Consider the following 21123-nt stretch of genomic DNA (forward strand, 5'->3'; position numbering starts at 1 on the left):
AATAAGTTTATAAATATTAGTTTTTGATGATAAAGTACCTCATTGTGCCTTTTGCGTACATGTATTATAATAAAGTTGTGTTATTTAAAATAGGTGTTCATCATGTAATTCCTTACATTTTACTGTGCTCTAGAAAGTAAGAAAATATTTGATCACGTAAATTGCATTTTATAATCTCATCGTCATTTTTGCTACCTAGAATTAAATAAAGTAATTAAGGCTTGTAACAAACTAAAAATAGAGTGAATAACAATAACTTTTTCCAGGATTATTTTAATCCAACTTTTTTCCAAGACTTGATTCGATTACACTTAGTTCTTGATTTAAAAATTATGTTGCTTTCGCATGTTTTGAATTTATAAACACAAATATTTCGTTCAAAAATTTTCAGTAACATATCACCCTTTTCTAGGTAAAAAAAGAAGAAGAAGTTTGTTCATGCCTAAAACAAGAGATATCAAATAAGTCTAAATTGGAAAACATCCTTGAAGTTATGTATAGTTTTATCCTCATTTTTCTTCATTTTAGCTTAATTATTTATAAGGTGAAAACTTCATACTAGTTTTAGAAGAGTTTAAGTTGACTGAAGCACCACTGCTATGAAAACAATGACTCTAAGGGATCTTGAAGAAGAATAATGATGGTAGTTGCATCGACACCCTGATGCTAAGTTTTTAGATTGACTTTGAAAGCATTGTTTGTGGATTTGTTGATTATAATTCAAGTGACTTGAAAGTGAATCACTCATGTTGGCATTCATATATGAGAAATTGTTTCATGTAGCTAGTGTGAAATTCAGTTGTTAAATATTACAATTGATTATATTTACATATGATGCTATAATTTGTAGTTTTTCTTCTAGAATGGATTTTAGCGCTAGGATAAATTGTGAAAGGAATATCTAAAGTTCAAAAACTTGATAACTTATTTTGACAGTACTCCCTCTGTTCCTATTTATAAGAACCAAATAAAGGGTGTAGCTTGGTCCTTTTTATAAGAATCAATACAAATTTCAAGATGCATTAATTATTTTTTGGCAACAATACCCTCATTTAATAGAAGTTTCTCTTTCTTTCCACTATGCAACTCATTAATGATAAATAGAAATTAAAAAAAATAAGTTGGGGTAGTTTTGGAAAGTTGAGATAAATTTGAACAACAGTAATACTACCAACCATTTTCTTAAGGGGCGTGAAATGTTAGTTTGGTTCTTATAAACACTTGTAAACGTAGAACCATACATGATATAATCTAATAAAGAATTAAGAAGGGATTAAGTAAGGGTGAGAATTAATAAGTAAGGGTTTAAGTAATTTCTAACACTACATGAATAGACTGATTTTGTGTCCAAATTTAGTGTGTTCCACGAAACCGGCTCTGAATTTGACTGATTAACGTTGGTTAAACAAACATAAACTAAAAAATACACCACGCTTCCGCTGCGTCACTCTGACATGAACACGCTTCACTTCTTCCTTCTTCTCTTCTACACTTGCCGCCAACAGATACTTCGAAGACCCTTCTCTCAAAGTCACGTTCAGAGGGTTCGCACTTAGATTATCGGAGATTCATGATTCGGCAAATATCACTTTTTTACGACTGCAATTCAAAAGATAGTGGTACCGGGACAACCAATCTATCATGAGTATCACATTCAGATTCACAAAGAAATTTCTTTCTTGCACAGTTAGTGGCAATTCAAACAAAGCAAACAATTAAAGCATATATGCTTCTCACACAATCGAACAAGCACAGGCACAAAAGTCACACAATCTAGTATGACAAACTTACTTTCCTAATGACTCCATCAGTTGGACAAACTTATTCACCAGCTGCTTCATTATTCTTAACCAAAGCTCCTATATCACAATGTCATGCCCAATTTCTCGACAGTCATTATTAACCAAAACTCACTAAAAAAAATTACAAAACATTTAATTGTCATAAATGAAAACTTTTCCTAAAACCTTGGCTCAACCTAACTATTAATCAAAGTGCAAATCCAAGTAACTCAAAAAAAACTTCCTCAATGTGCCACCACGCAGGGCAGCACACAAGAGACTTGTTCAAAAAATCCAAAAAGTGAATAATAAGACCTGGAAGCAAAACTAGATGATCGAATCACTAACTAAATACACTACTTAGGCGCATTCCTCAGATAAACGTCAACATCGATCATCCACGCTGAGGTGGTTGTTGAAAGATTTTTTACCACTCTACGTTTGAATCTCTCAAGACTCAATTGTAGTATAGTAAAAGGTTTTATCGTATCCACAAGGAGGTGTAATACTTATGCCGCTCAATAGCTAACAAACTCAAATGATGGTTAACAGAGATATTAGGGGTTTGTTTAAGAACACGAAAATATAATGAAAGCAGATAAAGTAATTGGATTCACCAAGGTAGATAGTTTTGCTGGGATTAGAGTTTCGTTGTTTGACCTCTATGTATTCTATTGATTCACATACAAATATCGTTCTATGCAATTGATTCCTCCCACCATTTCTTTTTTTACTACCCAGTCCCCCGGTGTAGAAGATTATCAACTCCCTATATTAACCTTCAATCCCTTGATCGATTAACAATAGTGAGTAACATTAAGCATGGATGTTTGAATAGACTAATGATCTAACCATATCCCTAGACCTTAGAATCATTAGATGATTTTACCTAATTCAGATTTAAATAGTTAGTTCCCACCATCCTGTTAAATTTAAATTCATGTTCTAGGTGATCAATCCAAAACAAGCATGAAGCACAAGGTAAAAATCATTGAATCATGGAAAAGAAACATATGATTAACTCTAGTTCAGACTCAAGATCGTGCGAGTTTCCTACACAAGTTTGAATCAATCAAAATATCCAAGGGGATCAACCTAAGATATAGCTTGAAGCATAAGAGAAAACCATTGATTCTTTAACATAGAAACATGAAATTTGCATGAAAGGAAATCAAATAGATTACATGAGCATCAAAACAACTAGTTCTAATCCCAACAAATGAGAAATTAGCTATCCATTTCCATGGATAGCTTTACAATGATAAAAGAGAAGAAGAGCGATGAAAAACCGACCCGTGACGGTTCCCCGGCGATGAAATTAGCTCCAAAGCTTTCTCTCTAGTCTCCTATCCCTTGATGATCTCCTTTGAGTTCTCCCTTTCCCCAAGTGATGGGTGAAGGTGTGAAAAACGACTAGAAGGGGGGGGGGGTTGAATAGTGTTTTCAATATAAAAACTTTCCCCTTAAGATTTAAAGTAAATCTTTTCGGTTTCTCTAAGATAGATGGTGCAGCGGATAAAGATAGAGAGAAGAGAGAAGCACACAAGTATTTTATCCTGGTTCACTTGATAAATCCCTCAAGCTAATCCAGTCCACCCGTTAAGGTGATTTCTTCCTTCTTAGAATGAAGGCAATCCACTAATCAGATAATTGTTACAACTGCACTTGAAACCTACAAGTGACTAACAATACACTGACTTAGCTCACACTAAGATTCACTCTCTTAGTCTTCTCTAGGATCCGATCAGCCTTGATCTCCTAAAGGAATCACCACTAAGATTCACTCTCTTAGTCTTCTTAAGGATACTGACCTACCCGGTCCCTTAAGGAAAATCAAACAACTGTTTGAGGTTGGTGTTTACAAAGGTTTGCTTCTAAATAAGCTGAGTGTAAACTAAATAAGAACAGATGAAGAAAGTAGAGGCTTGAATCTTTTCTTGTATTGCAGCTCTGGGTTTCTCTCTCTCATGGCTTTCTTCTTTTCTTCAGCCTTTTATAGTCCAAGGTGCAAAGGATATTACTGTTGAGAGAATATGACCGTTGGAGGGCATTTCTGGAACTTCCAGAACCTGCTGTGGCTGAACCTTGGTAGGTAGGCTTGTCAGAATAGTACACTGCTCTTGTACTTCTTGATAGAGACATTTGCCTTTAACCAATGACTTCTGATCAGAGTTATGCTTCGTGTTGGAACTTGTGAAGCTTGGTGATCAGAGTCAGAGGGATGCTTGGATCCTCTGACCTTCGTAACTTCTGCTTCTGGACCTTCAGAGCTTCTGGACCTTCAGAGCCTCTGGTCCCTCAGAGCTTCTGGTCTTCAGATCTTCTGATCCCCAGATCTTCTGATCCTCTGATCTTCTGATCCTCTGATCCTCAGATCCTCTGATCCTCAGATCCTCTGATCTTCAGATCTTCTGATCTTTAGAACTTCTGACGAATATATCTTCTGGTGTCAGAATCAGAACCTGTTTGTCAAAACACTCAAGACAAACATTAGAGTATCATAGTTGTTCATCCATAAATAAAAACTTGTTATCATCAAAACATAGAGTTGTACCACATGACCAAATCTTGATCTTACAATCTCCCCCTTTTTGATGATGACAAAACCAAGTATTTTGATGAACAACTCTAAACAAATAAACTGAATACACTCAGAGTATAAGGTATCAGAGTTAAAACTTATCCTGATGTGTATAGTTTATCTTGCTCCTTCTGAATCCAAGACTCGTGCTTGATTCTGAGCTAAGCTCCCCCTGAATCTAATACTTAATATCAACGTTAGTAATATCTAGATTCTGAGCTAAATAATATAGGAGTTGTCAAGATACTATAAGTTCTCCCCCTTTTTGTCATAAGCAAAAAGAATGAAGGTGGAAAAAAAATAGTAAGAGCATAAGACGAAATACTCCCCCTCAGAAGGAATACCAAGGGATACTTGGCTGCTGATTAGTGTATCTTCTGATGAGAGCAGAAGTGTGGTTCTGGTGACATCTCCATTCTGGACAGAATTTCATCTTCAGATACTTCAGAATGAGAAGCTATGAACCTACTCTTCTTCTAATGACGCAAGTCAGAAGTTGTAGTAGCATCTTTTGATGTTGTTGCTTCTGGTTTGACAAGTTCTGAGTCTATGTTTCTATCTGAAACAGTCATGCTCATCTCTACAAGCTTTTTCAGCTAGCTTTGACTTGACCAAATCTTACTCTACTAATGCCTCCAAGATTAACTTCACCTTCAGGTTCAAGTTTTGGATCTTGGGACATATGCCTTTCTCCCGTCATGTGTTGCCTGCATCCACTGTCCAGGTTCCATGGTTGGAGTTTCGATGGACCTATTGAAGATATCTGCAACATATATAATCTTATCCCTAGGTACCCACTTTCTGGGTCCTTTCTTGTTAGTTAGCCCAGAAGTTCTGACAACTTTGGGTCATTCAACAGGATAATATAAAGGAATTTGAGCATGATATTTTGACATTGAGAAAGTTCCTTTCTTAAGAGATGATGGAGCAACTTCAGAAGGTTTAGAATGACCAATGTCATATATTCCATTTCTGCTTACGCCATAGATCATTGAAGCCATTAAGCTTCTGTCTACGCTTTTAGCCAGGAATCTTTGAAAAGACTTTTCATACTTAGATTCATTTCTACAATCAGAGGCATCACAGGCAACAATTTCTTCTAACTTAGCAATCTGGTTCTTAAGCACAGAGTTAGAATTGATCAAAACATGATTATTATTTTTCAAATCATAAATAATTTTCTCATGTTCGGAAGGAGTCTTGGAAACAGCAGATAAGTCCTTTTTCAGCTTCTCATGCTTAGACAATAAGGAGTTATACTTATCCATGATATCAGACAATACATGTTTCAGTTCAGAGGTAGAAAAAGAAGCGAATACCTCATTTTCATCGTCTGAGGTAGGATCTCCTTCTGATGCTGAGTCAGAGTCAACAGCATCCTTTGACTCTGCTCCTTTGTCTTTGATAATAGCCATGAGTCCTTGAACTTCACCATCAGAGTCAACATCCTCTGACTCTGATTCATCAAAAGTCACCATCAGACTCTTCTTGGTCTTGAAATGCTTCTTTGACTTTTTGTCCTTTGATGAACCTTTGAATTTGCTCTGCCTGTGCTTCCGGATGCAGTTGAGCTTTCTGGATATCAGAGTCAGCTCATCTTCATCAGAATCTTCAGAGGCTTCTTCAGATTCTTCTGCTTCTGCTTGGAGAGCCTTAGCCTTTTCAGATATGGATTTCAAGGCTATAGACTTCTTTTTCTGATCCTGATGTTCAGCACGCTTTAGTTCATGACACTTCAGTATGCTTATGAGTTCTTCCAAACTCATCTGCTCAACATCTCTAGTTAGCTCCAAGGAAGTTATCAAAGGCATCCAGCTTTCAGGAAGACCTCTAAGGATCCTCATGACATGATCCGCAGTGGTGTAGCTATTGCTGAGGGGTCTTATTCCAGCAATAATCAACTGGAATCTGGAAAACATATCCTCAATGGATTCGTCAGGTTCCATTTGGAAGGATTCATATTTCTGGATCAAAGACAGTGCCTTTGATTCTTTCACTTTCTTGTTTCCTTCATGAGACATCTTCAAGGATTCAAAGATGCCCTTGGCGGAATCACGATCAGTAATTTTCTCATATTCTTCATATGAAATGGAACTTTGCAGAATAGCTCTTGATCGGTGATGATCTCTGAACTCCTTCTTTTGATCTTCACTCATCTTTTTCCTTGGGATCTTTACACCATGTACATCAACAGGAGGGGTGTAGCCATCAACAACAAAATCCCAAAGATCAGGATCAAAGCCAAGAAAGAAGCTTTTGATTCTGTCTTTCCATAAATCAAATCTCTGACCATCAAAGATAGGTGGTCTTGCACTGTATTGATATTTGCTTGTAGTAGTGGTAGAATCCATGAGTTTTTCACACTGGCCCGGATCTACTGAACACTGTTAAGTGTGGTAATCAGAACTTGCGCTCTGATACAAATTGAAGGTGTGAAAAACGACTAGAAGGGGGGGGGGGTGTTGAATAGCGTTTTCAATATAAAAACTTTCCCCTTAAGATTTAAAGTAAATCTTTTCGGTTTCTCTAAGATAGATGGTGCAGCGGATAAAGATAGAGAGAAGAGAGAAGCACACAAGTATTTTATCCTGGTTCACTTGATAAATCCCTCAAGCTAATCCAGTCCACCCGTTAAGGTGATTTCTTCCTTCTTAGAATGAAGGCAATCCACTAATCAGATAATTGTTACAACTGCACTTGAAACCTACAAGTGACTAACAATACACTGACTTAGCTCACACTAAGATTCACTCTCTTAGTCTTCTCTAGGATCCGATCAGCCTTGATCTCCTAAAGGAATCACCACTAAGATTCACTCTCTTAGTCTTCTTAAGGATACTGACCTACCCGGTCCCTTAAGGAAAATCAAACAACTGTTTGAGGTTGGTGTTTACAAAGGTTTGCTTCTAAATAAGCTGAGTGTAAACTAAATAAGAACAGATGAAGAAAGTAGAGGCTTGAATCTTTTCTTGTATTGCAGCTCTGGGTTTCTCTCTCTCATGGCTTTCTTCTTTTCTTCAGCCTTTTATAGTCCAAGGTGCAAAGGATATTACTGTTGAGAGAATATGACCGTTGGAGGGCATTTCTGGAACTTCCAGAACCTGCTGTGGCTGAACCTTGGTAGGTAGGCTTGTCAGAATAGTACACTGCTCTTGTACTTCTTGATAGAGACATTTGCCTTTAACCAATGACTTCTGATCAGAGTTATGCTTCGTGTTGGAACTTGTGAAGCTTGGTGATCAGAGTCAGAGGGATGCTTGGATCCTCTGACCTTCGTAACTTCTGCTTCTGGACCTTCAGAGCTTCTGGACCTTCAGAGCCTCTGGTCCCTCAGAGCTTCTGGTCTTCAGATCTTCTGATCCTCAGATCTTCTGATCCTCAGATCTTCTGATCCTCTGATCCTCAGATCCTCTGATCTTCTGATCCTCTGATCCTCAGATCCTCTGATCCTTAGATCCTCTGATCTTCAGATCTTCTGATCTTCAGAACTTCTGACGAATATATCTTCTGGTGTCAGAATCAGAACCTGTTTGTCAAAACACTCAAGACAAACATTAGAGTATCATAGTTGTTCATCCATAAATAAAAACTTGTTATCATCAAAACATAGAGTTGTACCACATGACCAAATCTTGATCTTACAATGGGCTTGTGTATTTATCTCTGATTTTCGTGAACTCCCTGTTTTGTGACTGAAATTGAGCTTTATAGTTTTCAGATCTAGACAGGGTGCTTAGCATCCTGCTTCTTCATGCTGAAGGAGTCTCCACTGCCAGAGGATGCTTAGCACCCTGGAACACATGCTAAGCATGATTGGAACAGCAAGGCTGATTTCTTGATATTTCAAAGTTCTTGAGTGGGATTCTTCAAGGCTAAGTGGATTTCTTCATTTACAAGCTTTCTTTCATTCAAATCATGCACTTTCTCTGACACTCTTCAACCTACAACTCAAACTGAGATTGGAATCATTTTCTACATAATCTACATAAAAGAGAGTTAACTGATAAGAAATTTCCCATAATTACAATAGATAAGTGTCTAAAATATGATGGAAAACATGGTGAATTTGGCACTTATCAACTTCCCCCAACTTAACACTTTGTTTGTCCTCAAACAAAAGGTAAAGACTTTAATCAAACAAGCATGACTACAAACTTTTTCAAGGCTCGATTTGCAAGATCTCACAAAGATTGAATCAATGATCCAAAAGAGAAACATGATGCCCACAAGAGAATGCATAACATTAATGCAACTACTTATTTAACTTGGAACTCAATAGACATACAATCAATTACTCTTGATCAGGGAACCACTCAATCAAGCCAAGATATGGCATGTAAATCAGGCAAGATCAGTGTTTCGCTCATGTACATCACTGAATCACATAAGTCAAGATTATTACCTGTCTCCACAATCATCAAAACTACATGTGCAATCAATGATCACTAAGGTCTTTACACGGTTGTAATGAGGCTAGGCTTCAAAGAGTTTGGTTTTTCAAGATATGCAAAGAAACTCAACATGGCAAGAGAGCAATCACACTTCAGTTTCATGGCATTCACTCATCTCAACTTCCTTTAAACCAACTCTCATTCACCATTTTCATTCAATTCAACCCTTTGTTTTTCATCAATTTCTTATTTATTCTCTTTTTGTTCCTTTTGCTTTTGTTTTCTTTCTCTTTTTGCATTTTTTTTCTTTGGAAGCATGCACACATTTGACAATATTTACAAATAGATTGGATTCGAATCGCATAGAAACTTTAGCACAAAAGCCTTCTCCCCCCAACTTGCAAACAACCCACACTAAGAGTGCTCTCTTTGCATATCGAGCTTAGGAAAGTCGTTGTTTTTCTTTTAGGCTTAGGGTTATAGTGAAGAACAATACACAAAACATTCAACTTTCAGGCTCAAAAGGGTAACAAATGGATTTATGTTGAAATAGGAAGGCTATTTAGCTAAGTAGCTATATATACATAACAAAATATGCCTTGATCCTTTCCTATCAATTCCATGCAGCCAATGATATCAGAGACTCAAACAAAATCAACCATGCAAAAAAGTGATGCTCTCTCAACTCACACTGTATAGGAACACTCTCTCACAGGCTAAAAAGTTTCAAATGACCCTGATTTTCAAGTAATTTTCAAGTAATTTCGTGAACTCCCTGTTTTGTGACTGAAATTGAGCTTTATAGTTTTCAGATCTAGACAGGGTGCTTAACACCCCATTTTGGGTGCTTAGCATCCTGTTTCTTCATGCTGAAGGAGTCTCCACTGCCAGATGATGCTTAGCACCCTAGAACACATGCTAAGCATGATTGGAACAACAAGGTTGATTTCTTGATATTTCAAAGTTCTTGAGTGGGATTCTTCAAGGCTAAGTGGATTTCTTCATTTACAAGCTTTCTTTCATTCAAATCATGCACTTTCTCTAATACTCTTCAACCTACAACTCAAACTGAGATTGGAATCATTTTCTACATAACCTACATAAAAGAGAGTTAACTTATAAGAAACTTCTCATAATTGCAATAGATAAGTGCCTAAAATATGATGGAAAACATGGTGAATTTGGCACTTATCAGTGGTCTGTTCCTGAACTAGGTCGCGATGGCCACCCTTTTATGGTGTCTTCTTAAGAGAAAATCCTTGTGGGCTCGCCACAATGTCGTCGGGTCATTTCTGGTATGTATATGGTTGCTTATGACTACTCCCACCAACAAATTCCCTAGCCTCACTGAAATAGAAAATCATTAGGTTAACTCATTGGACTGCTGCTACGCAAGGTGGCACGGGAGTGAAGTCGGAATCAAGACTATGTTGGCTTTGATACACATTAGCACGACGTGGGGGATGATCCATGATCTTCGAGTCTTTATTTTATTTGGCACGATCATGGCCTCTGACTAGCCGAGCGTGCTTCTATGTCAGCATGTCAGAATCCATGTTTTTTAGCGTTTTTCTTTGCCTCCTTTTTCACCATTTTCTCTTTTTACCTTCATTGTGAAAGAAATACTTGAAAGCATATGAGTTCTAAATAGCAAATGTAAAAACAGGTATGAAATATTAGTGATAACAAGACATTTATCATTTGATGATACAAAATCTGGCATTCATGGCTTCACTGGTAAGTAGTGGATAAGCTAAGGCGCACCTGCCATGGCTTCCTCATTGTCTGTATCACCATCAAAATTAACAAAGAAATATTTGTGTGATGAATATCACAAACGTCATACCCTCCTAATAGCTTTCACAATGTTCCAACTCCTCACAAAGTGCACTCTATCCAATATGCTTCCCTAACAACTTCACCACTAGACAATCTTCCCATGGTTTGCATATTTTCTTGTAAGCCTTGTCGTCTATAGAGAGCACAAAGAGCAAATGATTTCCTTCCATCAAGTCCACCTTCATGACTCAATCTTTTACAAGATTAAAAACTTTTCATTGCAAAAAAAAAAAAAAAAGTAAAAATTAAAATTTTTCTTTGGCTCCCCTTTTTCCTTTCAGTGTCATCAACCAGAATATATCCAAATAAATGGTCATTCAATATTTTGATTTTCAAAGTCCGAAATTGCTAAAATATTTTTCTAATTAATTATTTACTAGTATTGATCCCGCACCATGCACGGATGGAATAAAAAAACATTGTCGGCACACATCAGACCTTTTCATATTTCCTCTCTTCTTTTTAAAATATGTATATCATTTATTTAAGTTTTTTTTTCTAATTCTAATTTTTTTTTCTAATTTGTTATGCTTTGAATTAATATACTAAAATCATTTTAATCTTCCAAATGTAGATACGAAAACATAAAATACAAATTTTTTGAGTTAATTTCCAAATCAATCATAAAACTATTTGATATCAATTTTGTATGACATATTTGATATCATTTTAAACGTAATATATTACATTCAATTTTTTTAATATACTCCCTTCGTTCCAAAATCATTGTTGTTTTACATATCCAAAACACTTTATCTAATTTTCTTCCACTCATGCCCTCATTTAACATTGTATTTCCCAAGTATTACCTCTTATTTCCATCAATCACAATTCTCACCAATTAGTTGACCAATAAATTGAATTTTCTCTCTTTCATATAACTCATATTAAATAAGGGTGTTTCAGTCAAATTATAACATCAATTAATGAACTCTTAAACTTTGTGTAAAAACTTTAAACTACAATAGTTTTGGAACGGAGGGAGTAAAAAATAACCATAACTGTTAAAAAAGGCTTTCTCAGCATAGATTTTAGGCTAAAAAGCATTTTTGGCCCCTGATGTTTCAAGTTTGTGCAAATTCTGTCCCTACTCTATTTTTGTCGACGTTTCTACCCCTCATGTTTTCAAACGCACCGTCAGTCAGGCTTTCTCAAGAGAGGTTCCTGAGTGGATTGGAGAGATGAAGAGGAGTATATGAAGTTGATGATGATCAAGGAAATGATATAAATTAAATTTGCTTGATGTATATATCAATTATATATGTAACTGAACTGGTTAAATGCATGTTTTGCTACTTACAGGTCTTGAGTTTGAATCTCCCATGCCCCCTTTTTCCAATTTCACTTGTAATTTCCACGTGGCAGGTCCAGAAAATATTAAAAAAAATGTCAAATCAGCTCATACCGTTAGTTTGTTAACGTCTGACTGACGGAGGGGTAGACGGTGCACTGTTTGAAAACATGAGGGGTAGAAACATCGACAAAAATAGAGTAGGGGCAGAATTTGCATAAACTTAAAACATCAGGGGTCAAAAGTGCTTTTTAGCCTAGATTTTAATAGTAGAAAAGTCACAATTGACTTTTATTAATTATTCAAATGTAATTAAAAATCATTAAATGTCAGATTAATCGAGTAGTTATTTTCGAAAAAAGTCACAATTGACTTTTGTTAATTATTCTAATGTTATTAATAACTATTAAATGTAATATTGATACATTAATTTATTTTTAAAAATATGAAATTATTTAATATTTAAATTACTAAAAAACATAAAATATAAATATGACATCATCTAACTACTAATTGTTTAATTTGTTATCAAAAAAATCTAGTTACTAATTATAGTATGAGAGAGAAAACTTATGAAGAAACACATAAAATGAGGGGGTGACACTTGTTGGAATTGTCTTCTTTTTGTTTCGAAAATAGTATATAGTATATGATAGGATTAAAAACAAATATGTATGAGATTTTTTTTAATTATGTGTATCCTCTATGGAGGCATTCATATTTGACATATGTATGATGAATGTTAAATATCTCCCAAAGTACATCACCTAACGATCGAACACTCAATCTCAAAAGTTTAAACAACTATTTTTAACCACTGCAACCGACAATCATGAAGTGTATAACAAATATTTAAAGATTTGACATTTAATTAATAGAATTTAAAATTTGAATTAAGTCATGTGCGATAAAGCCTATCCAAAAAAAAGTGCGATAAATACAACTAAATGATCATTTTTCATTTTAACTTTCGACCTTTAAAATGGTGTCATATGTCCAAGGGAAGCCCTCAGGCGGGCCACTTGTAATTTTGGAACATTCTAGAAAACTCCTAAATATATATAGTTATATACTATGAATAAATATAGATAGGTATCATGTTTAATTCTTTGTCTACATAATGAGTTCGAAACTGTAAAATGAATTCTAACCCTGAAAATCTATTAATGTAATTTTCTCCCATAATTAATTTCTTTTTGTCGATGGTGTTTCGATTAATACCCAAATATTCAAAAAAAAATTAATTCACCAAGAAAAGGATTAATATCCAAATAGTTGTACAACGACACTTACATCAATAAGACTAAAATGTTAAGAGTTTAAATAAGAAATTGAGGCGTTGATGCATGCACTTGATGAGGAAGAGATGTAAATAGTGAAACATGATGAGTTAACACAGAACAAGCTGAATTCAAACTATGTTAGATTCATGTTTTGATCTTTTTGAAGGTGCTAAATACGCAGGAGCAAGCGATACTTTCATCCTCCTTTTAAGAAAAACTTTGGAGATGACAAACTCTCAGTTCCAACCCTACTTATAGCATGGCAAAACCTTGGAAGATTGCAAAGACATGATCAAGAAGGTGGATGTCGACGAAAATGAAATAGTTAACTACTAGGAATTTAAGCAAATGATGAAGGCGGGTGGGTTTGTGGCTCCCTCAAGTTGATTGCTACTGAGTTTTAAAGGAACTGTCTTTGTTGGATGGCAGAAGTTGAAGTTGGAGCTGGATTTCAATTGTATTTGTATTGATTCCAAGAATAAATTAGATCATTTAGTCAGATTTTTGTAACATAATTGTGTGGTGAATTGTGTTTTGATTAATGTTTCTATTGGATAAAAATACATAATAAAGAATCTCTTACATTTCTAAAAAAAGAGTGATGATGTTACAATGCAATCAAATATACATCAAAACAACCATGTACCCTAATGCTAATAACAGTAGCTAAGTAGTTACCAAAAAAAATAGTAGCTAATATACTATTTGAGCAAAATATTTATTCATTTTTAACTAACAACACAATTTTTAGAAACTCATTCGGCTCTACCGAAGTTGTGATCTGTCTAGCCTTCATGGAAGCCATGGTTAATAGTCTGTTTGGATTCAGAGGTGAAAATGAGTAGAAGAAATATAAGAGGAAAGAATATGAGAGCAAGAGATATAAATGGAAAATGAGGTGATTTAGAAGTTGTTTGAATTGATAGAAAAAGAAGTAAGAATGGAAGGAAAATTGAGAGTAATATTTACATAAGTACTATTATACCCTCTATATATTTTTATAAATAATTTATATATAACAAAGAAGGACATGATGGGTTTTTACACTAATTTCACGCCCACAAAAAGCATTTTCATGACACTAGCTAGTGAGAAGAAAACTGACAAGCTACAATATTAATGCATGGTTTTCCCATCACTTTCCTTTTCATGTGTGTGCCAAACACACATGAAACCAATTTTCCAGCCATTTTATCTTCCCATGCTTTTCCATCCATACAAAATCATCCGCTACAAACAGAGCATAAAGCTTCAACGACACTGAGGGAGTCAAGCTCAAACATTGAGACCATGAAAATAGGGAAGCTGCATAACAAAACCACTAGTAAACACTAAAAACATATGGATGGTGGTAACATAGGCAGAGGAGGCCGTAGGCGAGACAAAGGCCACTACAATGACGACACGATGGTGGTAGCACGACAGTGAACAGTCGGGTGAAAGAAGGCTAAAGGTAGCACAACAAGAGGAAAACTCAAACTAAAAAGAGAGGATAAAACCCACTTATTCAGTAACAAATTAACTTAACATAGAAGAGAATCCACCTATTATAGAAGAAAACCCTTATTTAAAAGACGGGGGTAGGCCTCCGTGGAGGAACCCTCCCGAAAGGGGTGGCGGCTAGTGGTCTTTCTTTTGCTTTCAAACCCTAGCCGAGAGAATTGACGGCGGCTGCTTGTGGTTTTTCTTTGACTTTTTTCCCACAATTAAATTGTCTTTTAGAATGAATGGTGGAAAATCTTCCATAAACTTCCTTGATCAATCAGCCTCTCTTACCTCTTTTCCACTCAATTCCATGACCCACCCACTCATATGACATTGCCCCAAAATCCAAAAAGGCAAGGAGACTCATCTAATCTAAGAACCCATTCCTAGACGTTGACTAGCAAGTTCACACCTAGTGTCAGCAAAACCAACCCTAGAGTTGACCAAATCAAACTCCATCCACACATTCTGCTGATGATGATGCCCAATCACATAAGCTTCAATTCCCACCAACTCAGAGTTCCCAAACGTGAAACAATACACCGTATCTTCACTCCCTTTCGCCGCCGCCACATCACCCACCTTATACAACAGCCTCTCCCCGGAAACACTCATCTCCGCCCCTTCAAACACCAACGTCACCGCCGGCAACGGCGGAAGAGGAAGACTCTTCCTGTTTGATCCGACCCGGTAACAGAGATCCATGGCTCCCTGGAAGACAAAATTCGGGTCGTCCAAAAGGGTCAGCACCCCTTTCGTTTGCGCTACGAACTCTTCCCTCAAAGCCTTGTAAACCGGACCCAGAAGAAACGTGAACTGGGTACCCGAATCCACCATTGTCTGACCCGACCCGGTGTGGTCCGGGACGAAAATCGATTTCTCCAGTTGCAGAAGCTTCTTCCCGACCCGGATCCCCTGAAGCCGGACCGTGTACGCGACCCGGTCGAAGTACGGCAATGGGGTGGACTCTTTCACCATGGGAGTGTACCTCAATGGTCCCAGCCACGCGAACTTTGCGTCGCCGAAGAGCAACACGCCGGAGGAGTCGCTGCCGGAGATGCAGTACGAGAATTTGGGCAAACCCATTTGAGCAACAAACGAGAGTGACCCGCGGTTCATACCCATCAACCCGGTTGTCTTGGAGTCCTCATCGGCGTTGGAGGTGAACCCGGAGTCCATGCACCCGAAGGTTGTTCCGGGTTGCGGTGACCCAGCGACGAAGAACGTCTCGGTGGCGAGGTTGCCTTCGATGGAGGTAGCGTCGGCGTAGGAAACCGTGGCGTGGCAGAGGTTTTTCGGGTCGCAGGAAACGGGTATGGGGAAGTCTCGGGTCCGGGTCTTGCAAACGGGTGAGGTGCAGGGTGTTGGGTTGTAAGAGGAAGAGAGTTGTGGGTTGAAAACAGAGTTCAAATTTGGGAGTTTTTTGCAGTGGAGCCATGAGAGTTCACTCCCTGTGTCGAGGACCATGGTAACACTCTGTGGGGGTGAGCCCACTGTGAGTGAAACTGTTAGTGTCACATTGTGCTGGAATGAGAGCTTACGAGAAGAAGGTATTGGAATGGAAACTGAGCCATGTGGGTGTGTTTGCACTTTTAGAGGCAAGATAAGGAGGGTTTGAGGTGAAGCATCACTTGTTTGGATTTGATGGAAAATGATGAAAAGGGTAAGGGTAATAATGAAAGGGGTTTGAAATTGAAGGAGAACAAGGAGAGAAGAAACCATGTTTTGATTGGTCTGGTTTGGTTTATTTTGAGTTGGTGCTTTCAAATTTCAATGGAAATTGAAAATTGAGAGAGAAAGAGGGGGGTCTTTGATGTTGGATTGTACTATGAGACAGTCTTTGTATAGTGGTGAATTGTGTACTGTCCCCAAGTGTATATATCTTCAAATTTCTTTTATATAGCTAGCTGGATTGAACTTACTCATCATGTCATGACATGCAGGGAAAAGAAATGTGTACATACTACTTTGTTTGCTAGCTAGCCCTCTTCAAAATAGGTGGACTATGTAGCAAGCAACCTTTACAGTGATGTTTGTTCTTCTTGTTATCTAGTATTATTTCATTGCATGATTGGCTGATTATTTTCACATTCATTTGATTATTCCATATAGATTAGTGAATTTTATTCTGGTTTTCTAGCCATATTCCTGGGCAAAAGTGCTTTGTGTGGTCTTAACTCTTAACCAACTCATATGTGGCTCTGGTGCTCATTAATTAGTTGATTCTTCCGTGACATGATTAATGTGAAAGGTGAGCTAAAAGAAAAAGAAGGCAAAGTTTGATGCTACCAACGCATTCTTAAGGGAAAATGACTCTCTCTAGAAGGCACAACCAGAGACATAATAATTAAAAGTGCTGAGTTTTTAGGAAAATCAGAAAAAGAAAAGGTGCAGCTCTTGGGTTGGGAGAATAATTAAGAGGCTTGTTTATTATATATTCCCTGACTCTCCACCATTAAAAATTAGTGTATGTTTGCAATTTGATTGAGACACTACAGGCCTATATATGCTATTAATTAATGGTTTGAAAATTTGACAGACAAGCCAATCTTGGCATGGCTATAAGATGGCTGTGATGCATGCTCTAAAGCTTCAGTCAATTCAATACATTGTAGAAGTTTCCAACTTGATTTGGACTCAGCAATGTCTACTATTAGCTTGATTAATAGTTGGTTATTACTATTAGCCAATAATAACTAATTACAATATGATTTCAAAAAAAAAAAGAAACTAATTACAATATGTTTAGATATCCGTTAATACCGGTATATACGAATGTGCACTTTAAGATAAAAATTGAACTTAACTTTTGAATTGAGAAAAAAATCAGTGTATATTGCACTTAATTGATATTCAAACACACACGTGCATTAGCATTAGCAATTATATATCTTAAGTAAGGATTTGGTACAAACATTTTTATATTGTTGTCCCTATTTTAGTAAATTGTTAAACTAATCGTGTCCAAGAAAAATATCTATGTTGAATTTTGTTTACTAGTCTTGCGTGGGATTCTTTACAAGATGAACCTTGATTCAACTAACGTCATTAATTTAGTTATAAATTTTGACAACGGCTTCTCCTTTTAAAAGTAAGACTGCATGCATAACCTTTACCAGACTTCACAATTTTGTACATTAATTTAGTCAACAGAGATGAGGTTTGCGGGGGATAATAATAGAGGGCAATGTGGCTCTGTCCAATTCTTCTTTCCTATGAAAGTTTCACATTTAAAAAAGTTTTTTTTTTCTATGAAAAGGAAATCGAGTTTTTTTTTCTGAGTATAAATTTTATTGAAATTTAAAAGTGATGAGCTATAAGTCCTTTCAATAAAGGATAAAACTCCAAAGCCAACTAAAAGAGACAACTCAAAAACTATCTCCGCCAAATAAAAATCCAATCCTATGAAAGAAAGGCACCAAAGCCAGTTCAAAAAATACATATCCCTAAACCAGAAATAGTACCAAACACAAAACCCCGAAACTATAAACCTCAAGGGTGGGATCTCTCAATTTTTTATTTTCTTTTAATTTTATGCAGTGAACATTTGTGGAGGTTTCAAGGACGAGCATTCAAGTTGTTATCCACACGAGTATGAGAACATGTACAAATAACTTTTTTTTCAAAATTAGTATAAGTATTTTTTGAAAACACGGGTATGACGTGGGTATACCTATCCATCATCCCTATAATAATGTACCACTTTAATTGATGCTAATGTAAGATACTAAGATTTGCTATTATAACAAACAAAGTGGCACTTATTATGAGTTAGTTAGATGATGCAGCCATTCAAGCAGAGTTCTTGAACATATTGAATCTCGTTGAGCTGGAGAAGAGGGATAGATGTTTTTGGCTGTGCTTCCGATCATTGCGGAATTATTCTCCTATGTGTGTTGTTGATTTGTGGCGTTTCTTAATGGAATTGTGTTGTTTGATTTTTGGGGTTTTTGATTTGGGTGATTGAGGGTCTTTGTTGAGTTGGTCCTTATTTTTCTTTGGTTTGTTTGTTTGTTTGTTTGTTTGTGGGTTTGGTTGGTTTTCTTGGCCTTGGGGTAGCTTGGTTTTGAGGTTGTTATTTTTTTGAATCTTTTTGTAAATTGTGATTTTCCTATTATCATTAATGTATTCCTTTTGCTTTCGAGAAAATACTTATTATGAGTTGATGAGTTGTTTGTTTTGCTAAATTCTATGTCTTAACCTTCAATTCAAATTTGTTGCAGCTAGCACAGTTTGGTGACCAACTGATACGTATTTGGATTTATTGCATGGCCGTTTTAGCTTTTTTCCCGTTCACCTCTTGCTGGTGGCTACTTCTTCTCATTATATGATTATGCGAATGAGTCTTTGCACTTCGCATATGTGTTTCTTAGACTATCAGCAATGGTGTTGAAGGGGGAGAGTTGAATGTTGAAATGGGTAAATAATGGTGTTGAAATGTAGTGTTGAAAGTTGAAAGAAGGAGAGAGGTGTTGAAAAAATTCAACACAGCTGAAACCTGAGCTCGGTGACACGTGGCACGGCCTGGTTGGTGAATGTCAGGCGCGTGCCACACACGCGCCGACAAGGCGCGTGCCACACACGCGCCGACAAGGCGCGTTACCTGCAGAAATGGCAGGCCGTGGGTCCCAGAGCGTCCGGTGGTGGGACGCGTGGCACGCGTCGGTTGGGCACCGACAGGCGCGTGCGTGCCACGCGTCAGAGGAGAGAGAGACGGTCTGCAGGTGGGACGCGTGTCACGCGTTGATTGGTCCGGGCAATTTTCTTTTATCCTAATCTTTCCAACTCAATTATTTCATTAAAAAAAAATTTTAAAAAATTTATCAAAATTCATGATTTTTTTTCTCTATAAATAGAGACTTGGTTCGTTTGATTTGGACACAAAAAAAAACCAAGTTTTTCATCATCTTATTCATCTTATTATCTTTCTACTATCCCATTTGCTTTGAAATGAATCCCAACAAGTACCATTTCAACACCCAGAATTCTTCTAACCAAATTTCCAACAATTATCAACATCCAAATCAGTTTCCCAACAACCAAATTCCCAACAATTATCAACATCTAAATCAGTTTCCCAACTACCAAAATCCCAACATTTATCAACATCCAAATCAAATTTCCAACTACCAAAATTCCAACAATTATCAAGATCCAAATCAATCCAACTACCAAAATCACAACAATTATCAAGATCCAAATCAATCCAAATACCAAAATCACAACAATTTTCAAGATCCAAATCAATTTCTCAACCAACGTCCTCATCCCCATCATGGATCTATGTTCAGATATCCATCTCCAACACCGCCGTCTAATGATGGTGCACCTGAATTTCCCGAGTTTTCAACACAAATGAATCTTGCTGGCATGACAGCTGGTAATGAAGCCACTCCAAATGAAGAGGATTCAACTCCTATGAGCAGGAGAAGTCACTTACCAGCATGGAACACTGTTCAAAATAAGGTGTTAATTAGTGGGTGGCTTAAATATGGAACAAACAGTGTTGTCGGGAGAAACCAAAAAGGAAAAACATTTTGGGGTCAAATTGCTGAGTATTGTAATCATCATTGCCCATTCGATCCTCTGCGGGATGGAAATGCATGCCGAAACCGTTATAATTATATGAGCAAGCAAATAAATAAATGGATTGACGCTTATGAAGGCGCTAAGCGTATGCAACGAAGCGGTCGGTCGGAGAATGATATTTTGACCCAAGCGCAAGAATTATACGCAGATGGGAAGAAGGGTCAATTTAATTTGATGGCAGAATGGCAGGCTCTCCGTGATCAACCACGTTACTGTAGTCAAGCAGGAGGAAGTGTTGGCTCAGGAAGTAGTGGATCTAAGAGATCTCGCGAGAGTGATGCATGTGGCTCAAACTCTATAGGATCGATTCCCCGTCCAATGGGTAGGGATGCAGCTAAAAAAAAGGGTAAAAAGAAGAGCACAACAGCTGCCTTGGAGGCGATGGAGAAAGATTGGGCTGCATACAAACAAGTCAAGGAGATAGAGGTTGAACAATTGAAGCAGATGGCGGCGATGCAACAAGAGACTAATAGATTGAGGAAAGAGGAGACTGAAGCTAAGAAAATGGAATTATTTCTAAAGTTAAGTGAAGATGAGCATCTCAGTGACCACAAGAAAGAGCTGTTGAAGCGGTTGTCCCAAGAGCTCTTTGGAAATTAATTGTCTGTAGTATTTGCTTTAATAATTTGTCAGTGTTGTCGAGTCTATAGTGTTTGCTTTATTATTTTTCGAGTGGTGTCAAGTCTGTAGTGTTTGCTTTAATAATTTGTCAGTGTTGTCGAGTCTGTAGTGTTTGCTTTAATAATTTGTCAGTGTTTTGTCTAGTCTGTACTGTTTACTTTAATAATTTGTCAGTGTTGTCAGTGGCTTTAATGTATGGGTTACCGAGTTTGAATATGCATCACTCAATTCGAATCTAGTCCTTAACCGATAATTAACTATA

The 21123-nt window shown here is 36.9% G+C and overlaps 1 protein-coding gene across 1 annotated transcript; it reads right to left on the reverse strand.

The window, feature by feature from the left end:
- Positions 1–14159: 14159 nt before the first annotated feature.
- Positions 14160–16610, reverse strand: LOC130723065 (aspartic proteinase PCS1). The gene has a single exon (XM_057573987.1). It carries the CDS (start codon positions 16371–16373, stop codon positions 15024–15026), a length of 1350 nt encoding a protein of 449 aa, XP_057429970.1. The 5' UTR covers positions 16374–16610; the 3' UTR covers positions 14160–15023.
- Between the last annotated feature and the right edge of the window lie 4513 nt (positions 16611–21123).

The sequence above is a fragment of the Lotus japonicus genome, chromosome 6 (genome assembly GCF_012489685.1).
Source record: "Lotus japonicus ecotype B-129 chromosome 6, LjGifu_v1.2".
NCBI lineage: Eukaryota > Viridiplantae > Streptophyta > Magnoliopsida > Fabales > Fabaceae > Lotus > Lotus japonicus.

Coding starts and splice junctions, on each gene's coding strand:
- LOC130723065 (XM_057573987.1), bottom strand. CDS start 16,373: ATGGTTTCTTCTCTCCTTGTTCTCCTTCAATTTCAAACCCCTTTCATT.